This window comes from Alligator sinensis, unplaced genomic scaffold, assembly GCF_000455745.1.
Source record: "Alligator sinensis unplaced genomic scaffold, ASM45574v1 scaffold787_1, whole genome shotgun sequence".
In the NCBI taxonomy this organism is placed as follows: Eukaryota; Metazoa; Chordata; order Crocodylia; family Alligatoridae; genus Alligator; species Alligator sinensis.
The window spans coordinates 3854828-3866299 of NW_005841911.1; the positions used below are offsets into that span (position 1 = coordinate 3854828).

At 41.2% G+C, this 11472-nt stretch overlaps 1 protein-coding gene across 2 annotated transcripts in view; it reads right to left on the reverse strand.

Annotated features, from left to right (window-relative positions):
• The window catches only part of LRRC31 (leucine rich repeat containing 31), a 14840-nt gene extending 5691 nt beyond the window's left edge, over positions 1-9149 (reverse strand). The window contains exons 1-5 of one of the 2 annotated variants that reach the window (XM_006018744.2): positions 8735-9149; positions 5648-5896; positions 4572-4721; positions 4036-4203; positions 1116-1283 (exon numbers count right to left, since the gene is read on the reverse strand). In XM_006018744.2, the coding sequence (XP_006018806.1) occupies positions 1116-1283; positions 4036-4203; positions 4572-4721; positions 5648-5896; positions 8735-8747 (748 nt within the window). In that variant the 5' untranslated portion in view covers positions 8748-9149. The remainder of the gene's footprint in view (positions 1-1115; positions 1284-4035; positions 4204-4571; positions 4722-5647; positions 5897-8734) is intronic. The other variant, XM_025198021.1, reaches the window with a different exon arrangement.
• Between the last annotated feature and the right edge of the window lie 2323 nt (positions 9150-11472).

Sequence of the window (11472 nt, forward strand, 5' to 3'; positions counted from 1 at the left end):
AATCCATTTTGTTAGAACGATCTTGGGTAAAAATGTATTGAGACCGTGTGGGCTATTGTTCTATTTAAGAAATACAGTGAAAAGAATTTGTAAGGGACAAGAAAAAACAAAATCACTGAAAAAATTGTATGATAAGGGTGGGAAAATATACACAGAGTGGAACAAGAAACTGGGAAGGGAATAGGGAAGAATAAATGCTAATAAAAAGGATGAAGTCTTATGTTCTGTCTGTAGATTACATACTAGAGGGATTCTAGGCTTGAGGAAGGGGAAGACAGACAGGCTTGTCTTCAGTCAGAAAGACTTAAAAATATAGAATCACTTCTAAAGAACAAAGGGGATTACATTGTGGAGGAAGAGGAGTGTTGTAACCTCTAACTAGATTTGCTGATTCAGTGACCTCCCAACCAGTAACATGAAAAATAGACCTGTGAGGTTCAGAACACATCCACCATTTCAAGGACCAACAATACTTTACCATGGCCCAACAATGGGAGTAAGCAACTGCATTTTGCAGTTCTCCAACTCCTTTTACTTGAGGTCCCTGTAAAAAAACATTTTTAGGCCAAACAAGAACGTTGTGAGACATATCTTTGTCCTCACTTAGAGATGAGTAAAACCAAGACATGCATAGAAGTGGGCCAGCACTTACAAACTTGATCCCTGACCATGTAATGAGCTTCATTGGGTTCAGGTCTTGGGTACCTGCATTTAGGCATGTAAATATAAATGGCCTGATTTGCAAAAAAGCTACATACTTGAAACTCTCATAGGAGTCTCTGAACATCTGAAAAGCTTTTAGTCAAATGACGGAATATGTATTAACTTATTTAACTTGAGGCAACCAGATTTAAATATTTGGCTTAAGTAACTTGCCCAAGGACACACAGGAAATCACTGGTAGAATGGTTCAAACCTAGGTACCCTTCTTAACCCCAAGTTTTCATCATAAAACCATACTATGCCCCATGTTTTGTTTTGAAAGAAATAGGTTATTTGGAAATAAAAATAAGTACTTTTACATGGCAACACTGATCATTTAATAATTTTAAATCAACATTGAACTTTTTTTGAGAAGTCAATAGTTTGGCACAAAAAATGTGAAAGAGACTCGCCTAGAGATTCTCCATCTTTTGCTGCTAGATTGCAATCTATCACTTTCAGGATTTTGATTTTGCTTCCTTTCTGGATCTTTTTTGTTAAGAGGGACAGTTTTCCACCTATGTTGGTATTCCAGGACAAATCCAGTTCTTCCAGAAAAGGAATGATTTCAAGTGCTTCTCCTGTAACAAAATACCCACAAGCCTAAGAGAGTTCATTACATGAGTACAGGACAAAAATACAATTTTCCACTACATGAAGGCAGCCACTTAATTCTTAGTTGAATTATGTTCTTTTGTATTGTTTGCTTGATTTTTTTTAATGAAAGTCAGTACCAGCATTTGTTTTATTTCATGTAAAGACACACATTGCTCAATAGATACAGTATTAACCCAGCTCATGCCTCCTATGCTAACCTTTAACATGTAGCCTGGTCTAAGAAAAGGCAACAACATTTAACTTTCTGGGCTGACCTCTGCCAAGTGCCTAGAATTTCTAGTCTACAGGGGAATCAGTAGAAGTGGCAGGCCTATATTTAGTGCCCTTTATATGTCTGCACATTTAGAAGCTTGTCAAATTTCCAACTGCCTCAGTTCTGGAGACCATCTCAAATGTGATACCAGAAATCCTCATAGCTTTTTCCTAAGCTTTAAAAGTTTAATTTCTAGCAAATGGAACAAACTCAAGCATTACTTAGGCTCAAAATGGCTTTTCTTAATTAAAAGAGAGCCTGGAGGGCTCAGGTAATTGTACAGGCAGAAACCATCTTGGATGTATTCAGAGGCCACATCTACACATGTGCTTTACTATGGAATAGACTAATTAGCTTCAGAGTAACATGTCACCATCTACACATGTGATGGTATTAGGCTGCAGTAAACTAATTAATGCTGCAGTCAGATAATACTGTTGGGGACAATACTACCTTACACCGAAGTAATTTAATGCAGTTAACGGCATATGTAGATGCTGACTGCAGGTGTAAATTACACCCAGTCAGCCCAGCCAGCAGTGGGCTAGACCCCTGCCTGCTGCCTACCCACATGGCTTTGCACTTTCAGTACCCTCATGCCCCAGTCAGCCCCACCACTGCCACCCAGAACCCGGGGCTGCTCTCCCGTGGCTAAAATTGCTGCTGTCCTGCGTGTACATGTAGATGCTGTGCTCAGGAGTAGTTTACTCCAGCTTAAACTGCTCTGGCATTTATTGCTTTCCATTAATTGCACATGTAGATGCACCAAGAAAGAACTAGCCTGCTCCTTGCCTCTTTGACACTTCTTCAGCATCGATTTACATTGCGTCTGCCAATGATATTCCACTGCAAAGCTCATACTTCAGGAACAAGCTCTGGGGTATGGGGAGACATCTGTGCACATGATAGTACTAGTTATGAACTGTAGTACAAAACGGTTAAAAGGTGAGCTCCTTTTCCTTGCAGGGGGATAGGGTGGAGGGAACCTTGTAACAGCTTAAACTAGCTTCCCCTTGATATCAGTTGATCTGACAACATGATAAATACAAGTTCAAACTGTTAAAAACTAGATAAAGGTTTATTTGATCTACATTCCTAACATACATGATCATTTAGAATTAAAATTTAATGGGAAAATCCTTCTGTCTTAGTATGTTCTACTAATAGTTTTCCAGGTCTATAACAAAATGAGATTCCTGTTGCTCTGTATTAAATGAGTGTCCAAGTAAGAGAAAGAGAGGGAGAGAAATCTAAACGTATCTCCTCGTATTTATCCATCTATCAGATTTACTTTCTGATTCTTGAAAGCTAAAAAATACTTTTCCACTGAGACACTGTTGTTGCTCAGCAGCACAGAGTGTTTCTGCTTGGTGCTGAGAAGAGCATTCCAGACACATTTCCCACCCTAAAGATAAATAAAGGCCAACAGCTACAAAGATAGTTCCCTACCACTTCTCACACAGGTCAGTCAGTGCCACAGTAGGGGGTGGACTGGAATTTGGTATTCTCAGGCCTACACTTTCTTAAATGTGAATACGCCCCCCTGCATTTTTTCACTCTGACATCTTCACAGATATTTGCATGTTCAAGCAGGCATTTATCTAGCACTAGCAGTCACCAAATGTGACCACTGCTTTTGGACAGAGTATCCAGATGTGCCAGCTTCTGCGGGGGAGAGACCTTCCCCCCAGTTAATACTGAAGTCTGTTCCTTAGTTACAACAATTTCTGCTATAAGAATCTCCCTTGGAAAAAGAAAAAGGCTGGGCCAAATTGACAGGAAAGATCATTCATCGGGATGAAAAGCTCATGGGTTATTTGGTATGAGTCAAATTCCCCTGGGTTTGCCCCTCCTTTGTGTGCACACAATGAGCTCACTCAAGGCAGGGAATTCTGTGCTCAGTCAGAGCCTGTGCACACGTAGCAACTCTCAAATGGAGTCCTGCCCTTTGTGAGCTGGATGCTCACAGCCAATCAGAGCAAAACAGTAAGTGGAAAGAGAAACTAGGCTAAACTTCTCACAGAAAATGACAAGCGATCTCTATTGCTCTCATGGAAGTGACAGCCCTTCTGTTGTTAAGGTCTCAGCATGGTGCTCACTGCATTAACCTCTGCTATGATTTGATCCATTTTCTCCTAGTCCAAGGAGTCCACTAGGAGCGCTTTAAGTCTATTGCTAAAACATGACAGCACTTGGGGTAATTCTTATCGAAATTCTTCAACCCTTCTGCATGTGAGTAACTTCATGCCTGTGAGTAATCCCCATAAAAACTCATGGGTGAAGAGCAAAGTTACTCACATACAAGTAGATTTTGTTTGTTTGCAGCTGACTGTTCACATTGTCAGGTAGGGCACAGGTTGAGATTTGATTGCTGTACTATGCTGGAGGAGCACATTTAATGGCTTGCAAGTTATCCTTTGTAACAACCTGGTTGAAGAATACATATACCAGCTATGCCATACCTAAAGAAGCAATATCCTCAGCTGTCAGGCTGCAGTTGTTTAGTCGGAGGGATTTTAACTTGTTCACATAATGCAGTTGAAGGGTCAGAGGGTTCAGAGTTCCTCCTACAAAATCATTCCAGGAAAGATTGATCTCTTCCAGCTCAGGTAGGAAAGGTAACAGGCCACCTAAAATATACAACAACCAAACAACCTGGATTTGTGAACATGGGTGGGTCAGTATGTCATTATTGAACCAATGAGGTAACGTAATGCAGAGCAATTTGCACTTAGCATAAATTCTCTGTAGTTCAGTTTACCTACTGGCAGACTGGGTAAATTGGTATTCACCTGCCTCAGAGATACTGTGACGTCAGATTTGTTAATTAATATTTGTAAGATGCTTTGGATGCATTATATGAATGATGCTGAAGGAAAGCAAAATATCACTATTAAAGAGAGAGGCTGAAGGAGGGTAGCTCAAATTCATTAGAAATGAAAACTGAAAACTCTGTTCCATTAGCTATTGGAGTATGGATGAAAAAATGTGTACTTACTCAGCTCCATTAAATCTGTTTCATTTAATGCACAGTTATTTAGGTCCATATTCTTGCTGTTGGGCTTTTTGCCCAGTTTCTTCATGAACTGCTTAACTTTCCATTTACCAGACACTAAGTCTGTTTCAGAAACATTATGGGAAACTTCATCTGTATAACCAAAAAAAGAAAACCAAAAATCCCAGGTAAACATATATGACATTTTGTCTTATGTAACCAGTGCTGTCAGATTTAGGTATTGTGAAATGTACTAAATCTGCCAGATTCATGACAATAGCTATAGTTTGATTTCAGGGTTTACTGGTGGAACCCCTGGATCATGTCAATTGTCCATTGTTATCCTGAGTAATGGGAACATGTGCACCATATCCTGCATGCAGCTTGACTGAGAGAAAAATCTGCCATTGGGAGTCTTTAAGTTGATCTATGCCAGACATTTTTGGTATTAACAGCACAAATTCAAACACAGGACATGCTTGTAGACCTCTGACCAAAGTATTTAGTGTACCATTGCGCCTGTGTAAATCATATGGAGTTGCCTCAAGTCAGCCCAACTTCTGCAATGCTGGTATAGACTGCAAGCACAGGCATGTGTTCAATTAGTTCCTGTAGTGCAATCCACAGTGCTTCTGCCCACCCATCCATGATGACTCTATCCCCAGTTTTGCACAGGCTTGACAGGAGTTGAAGCATTTCTTGGTTCAGATGTGGCCTACATATGGCACTTGCACTTCCCAGCCAGTGTTTGCAGGGGGGCACCAGTGCTCCCACCTGCCCCACCTTCCCGTTGCCTGAGCGGGGAGCGCAGCCTGACAAGGGGTGCACTGGCACTCTCAGGGGATGCACATGCACCCCCGTGCACCTCCTACATGTCTCCACTGTCTTGGTTGGTCTTGGCTTCACACCCTTATCTTATTTATTCATTCCAATCTGTGAAGAGAGTAAAAGTGGATCTACCCTGCAGCACAAACAATAAACCACTTCCAGCAAATCCCAGGATTCTGGCTAGCACTAAACCCAAGCACCGATTCATCAATGTGTTTCTAGTACACTCGGCACTGAGGTATCAGTGTTACCTGATGCAGGAACAGTTGGTTTCTCATTCTGATTGTCTGGTCTAGAGAGGTCTATTTCTTCTTCTTCAGTTTCTCCTTTGCTTTTGCCTCCTGGATCTAAATCGCTGAAGAACTGAATGACTGAGGAATGCTGATGCTTGCCTTTTCCCACAGAGGATTTTATCCTTTGGATCTGGGTCATAAACAAGTGAAATGGGGATCTCTTCAGGAGGCCTTCTTCATACCCATTCTGAGGATCCTGTGCAGTTTCTTTCATGAGGTTGGGAAATAGACAGAATTACTTTTAGCAATGTTTTCTCTTGGTTATCCCCACCACATCAAATTAATAAATATAATCAGAAATGTCTTAGCTAATTTCCCACCATTTTCTATATGTCAGCATCAATGCTGCAGTATTCACTGGAACAAATTCTGATATCAACACTATCCTTCACTCCTCCAAAAGGAGATGCAGGTGCTTAATACCACACTGGCAATGCTTAGTGTTTTGCCCTGCTGGACCAAATGACCCTGATTCCTGGGAGGGTGACACATTAGGCTGCTCCACTGGTGCCCTACATAACCCTTTTGCTGAATCCAGTTAAGGGGAGCCTAGCTGGAGGGAAGAAGCAGGCTAAGACATCTCTGTTCCCTGGAGTTCCCTAGGGAAAGGAGGAACTCTAATATATATAGAGTATATATAGAGGTATACTCTAATTTGTGCCTGGGACTGGCTCAGCACTCAGGGAACACAAAGAGCATGCCTGTGCCGGAGAGCACAAGGACGCCCCTTCCCAAGCTGTCATCCACTCCTCAGGCACAGTGAACTCAGTACATGCAGACAAAATCCCATTCACCTCAGCCAGGCTGCAATCATATGGAAAACAAACTAGATCTTGCAGCTCTAAACAACAGTAATAAGATGATATTTGGGAAAATTAGCCCTATAGCAACACTCTTAATACTGCAATGATACATAGCTAAATCTCCAGGGCTAGGAACAGAAGCTACACATGAACTGGTGTAAGTGATCAGAAACTGGCTTAAATCTGTAACACAACAGAAGTTCAGTGCACATAAACTGCTTTCAACATGGCCAAACCAGATTAAGATGAACCTGAATGGATGTAGTATCAGATTTAACTGATTTAGGTTAAATCGGTTTATTGAACTTCTTTCTATCCCAGATCCCCTCCAGATTCAAGTTAACTCTCAGTCCCCCAGCATCCCAGGATGCTTTGCACCTCCTTCTGAAACCCCACCTTGCAGAATAGGTGGACTAGCTGTGGCTATCTGCTCCAGCCAAGCAGTCATGCTCTAGAGCCCTCCGGCTTCTGGCCTGAGCCACTGCAGGCATGTGGCTGCATTTCTGGAATCAAAAGTGAATGTCTGCTTATCAGTCCAATCTACAGAGCTTAGACTAACCTGCAAAGATTGAATTGATTCAGCCTCAGGCTTTTTGACTTTCTGTATTTAGCCCAGATAATAAGTCTCAGATAATTTTTTGGCAATAATCAGGGACTTAAACCCCTGCCATGCAATGAGCTGAATCTCATGAGTAGAACCTAGGACACATACAGATGTCCCAAGCTTCTTCAGGTCTCTATGAGGATAAAGGAAAGGAGCCATTGCTTGTAATTATGAACAGGAGCATAGTAGCATTTGTTTAGTCAGCAAATTAATGTCTGAGAACTACCACATACTCTATTTATATTACTGGGCTCCAGGTAGGGGAAAGAGGTTCCCAAGCCTGTCTGTCATCCAGGAACGGCTGGAGGGTTCTGCTAACAGAATCAGCAGGGAAGTAGTCAGGGGTGTATTACCAAGAATTGCCCACAAAGCTTCACTCTCCTCCTATAAAGATCCTAGGGTGCTTGGATGCAAGTGGGACAGACCAAAGGGTGGAGAATGAGAGTGGGGGAACTGGTTCATTTGTTTTCTCACTTATACAAAAGAACTTCCTCATAACCAAGGTGCTGCATAGCATAGGTTTTCCACTCTAAGGAACTGTGGGCACAATCCTTTGGGATTCCTTGGGGCCACGCTGGTACCTTGCCCTTGGTGTGGGCCTGCTTCTACCCAGTGTAGCCGGGCCTCAGCATTCAAGCCTCATGCATCTCTAATACCCCAGTATACCCAAGGTCAGTGATTCTCATCTTTTTGGACTAAAGGCTCACCTCACTGACTCGAGGCACCCTCCATAACTTTTGTGAATTGAGTGGCACCCATTTTCAAAAACTAGTTTATATATTACAGTGCTTGCCTCCTCGCAGAGAGGGTGGGAAATAAGCCAGGCAAGGACAAGCCTAAACCTCTGCTTATCTGCTTATCTCCTCATACCTCCCACCATCCTTCAAAGGATCTTGTGGCACCCTTGGCTGCCACAACCCCCTGGTTGAGAATCACTGCATTAGCTGTTCTACGGGCAATTGCCATGTCTTATACTTTAATGAGTTATTACAATAGAAGTCTTTATGACCCCAAGAGATACTGTGGCGAAGGGAAACACAGGATTCTAGTGACTGTCTGTAAACAGTTAGTCATTCTGGTGCTATATGATTGGGTAAGAGTCTGATCCTAGCAAAGTCTATGGAAAAGTTCTTTCTGTATTTAGATCAGGTAGAAAAGCCTGTCAAGTTGATTTTACCAGTTAATTTCAGCTTTGATATAAGCAGTGCTTCTCTCAAAAGAAAAATAAAATGCCAAAATAACACCATAAATAAAGAGCTTTTCAAGTTTAGATTTCATATCATTTGACAGCAATTAATCTAAAGAAAAATGTTAGAGGCTGTTGGCAAACATGATTTTTATGCACATGAAATATTTTTGATGCCATCTCCTTCTGTTGTATTGGGAAGTGACACAACAACCTAAGAGGTGAGAAAGGAACCCTTGTAAATAAAAATTACTAATCGATTACAAAGTTTTGGTCCAGTTCTTAATAATCTGTAACAACTATGTCTCTCAAAAATAGCATGCAAGAAGGACATAAAACTTAACTGACTTTACACCCACACACATTCATGCAAACACAAAATTTAAAGAAATTGTGCTAAACTTGTTACCTTTCCTGCACTGTAAGATTTTGTAATAAACAAGGTAACATACCTGCCCTTTCCATTTTTGGAATAATGGCTCAGTCACAACTCTTAAAACATTTTTCATGACTTGGTAAAAAAAACCAGTGTTCTGGAAGTTAAGTTCTCTCTTCTTTCAGCACCAGATTTTTCCCATTTTTTTTTCCTTTTCACAGAGTTTGAAATCAGCTGCTCAGAAGGAATGATTGATTCAATGCAGTGTGCTGGGCTGCTCCTTCTACTGATTTTGATCTGTCTTCGTAATTGAATCAGGTCCCAGGGGATGTATATAGCACTCTTCTTTTTTGTTTACCAGGCTTTTAAATATTTGATTCGGTCTGATTTGGAATTATCCAGTGATTTAGATTTCTTTTTTGGAATAATAATAAGAAAAAAAATCAGGAAGTCATGCTCTGCCTTCTGCCTGCTACAGGTTGCTGGAAGCGGTTGTTGTGAGGAGGGCTGAGTCAGTTCATAGATCATGTTAAAAGGCCCCCTAAAAAAAAAAAGCTCTTTGTTCACTCAGCCTCTTCTTCCAGTTCTGCACACATCAGAAATCCTGCTGAGCAGGATAGACTGTTAAAATAATTGTCATTCTTCAGTAGGGAATGTTTTAGTGAGAGAGATTATAGGAAACTAGCACTCTTTCTTCATTTTAGGGACAGAGGAAGGTCATTATAGGATCCAGCCACTGCACCATATAATTCCATTTATACCATAAATGCATCTTGCTCCATGATAATACTAGACAGGTTTTTTCCATCATTACTCCTGTTGGGAGGTTATTCCAGAACCTCACTCCTCAGGCTGTTAGAAACCTTCTTCTAATTTCTGGCCTAAACTTATTCATGGTCAGTTCATGTATATTTTTGTGCCAACATTGAACTTGAGCTTAAATAGTTCTTTCCCAACCCTGCTGTTTACCCCTAATGTAGTTAGAGAGGGCAGTCATATTCCCTTTTTGACTTTGTTTCTCTAGGTTAGACAAGCCAAGCTCTTTCCGTCTCCTCTAATAAGACAGACTCTGTTCCCCAGAATATCCTAGCAGCTCTTCTCTGTGCCCATTCCGGTCTGTATTCATTTTGAACAGAAGTGACCAGAACTGTACACTGTAGTCAAGGTAAGGTACCTGAGTTCTGTTTTGCCCAAGTTAGGTTTGCTGAACCTCCATATTTAATTGTGAAACAATATAACATTACTTCATAGTAATCTAAAGATGTAGACACACTACCCCATTCATTACTTGTAGGCAACGATAGTCACAGATGGGCTAAGGACTGTATGGTTCATGGAGACTGGACTACTGTCATCTAGAGATATAATTCCTCCAGGGCAAGGGGGAGGCTTACTGATAAGTGGATATTTGGAAGCTTGGTTTGCTACCACATGTATTAACTACTGGTATATATTGTGAGAGTAAACAGAATACCTTCACTTCGGGACCATGAAGATGCCACATTATGTGACCATTAAACCCATTTACACAATATACTGCAGTAGGTAGAAATTAAGAAACTTGAGTTGCTGGTTACTATGATCACAACAAGAGATTCACTGATAATAAACCATGCATCCACCAGAATCCCCCCAGCCCAACAGAGATACTGGCAAACTGGAGACCACTTAGTAAAGAACAATTACATTGATCAGTGTTACTGGAAGGATGGATTTAAAAGCAGTTGAATAGTTAGGGTAAAAGGCAGAGATATGAGCAAAAATAATCCCAGTCTGTAAATATTTTAAAGGTTTAAACAACAAGGAACTATCTTGGGTGATACTTGGGGGTATATCTAAGAGCAAACAAGATAAGATTAAGACAGTAAAAACTTGGGAGTGAGTGTCAGGCTAATCTTCCTGACAGTGAGTAGTATTAGGCTGTGAGACTGTCTCAATGAAAACGGTAGCAGCCCAGTGACATGGGACATTTGTACTAGACTAGAAAAGCCTAGAAAATGTGCTGTGATAAATAATCCTTCCCAGGCACAGAGGTGGATGGCATGGTCTAATACAATGGTTCTCAACCCTTTTAGACTTAAGGCATCCCTCAGAAAATGGCAGTTCTTCGCTTTCACTCATCTCTTGACTAGGGAAAAATAATGAAGCAATTCTTCTGTTTCAGAGAACACAGAAAGGCCACGTTAGACCAGAATGCTTTTGACACTATGGATGCCTATTTGAAATCTCTGGGGTTATCTTGTGAATTATGCATATATGTTTGCGCACACAGCAGTGCTAATATCGTGTGTCACCCTTAGAAAGTTCTCGTGGCACCCCAGGGTATATGGAGTCCTGGTTAAGAATCAGTGATCTAATAGGTCTTTTCTATTTCCAACCACTACAAGGCATGAAGTAAGCCTTTATTGGCCTTTACCATTCTTTAGCATTATCCAGCACCAGAAATTATAGTGCTGCCGTGACCTCAGAGTCCAATGTTTTTTCCTGGCTATTGGTCCTATCCTTTGAGGTAGGATCCATTTCTTGCCTGTTACTGCTCTTGCTTTTCCTGTTTCCTGCATGGCCACCCAATATTTGGGGTGAAACGTGAAAAAGAAGTTTCCTCTTTTCTTGCAAAAGTGGTTCAGGTGCTGTTAGTGTGAGATCTGGACACTCCCACTGCTCCATCAATGAATGGGAAGGCATCTGTGCTCAGCTGGGCCTCATGGAACTGGGGAATTCCTTAAGCACTTTAAGCACTGATTAAAGCTCTTCAGGTTAGAGCTGGCAGTAATGCCTTGACACTAACACTTTAGGGGCTGCATTGTCCATTGA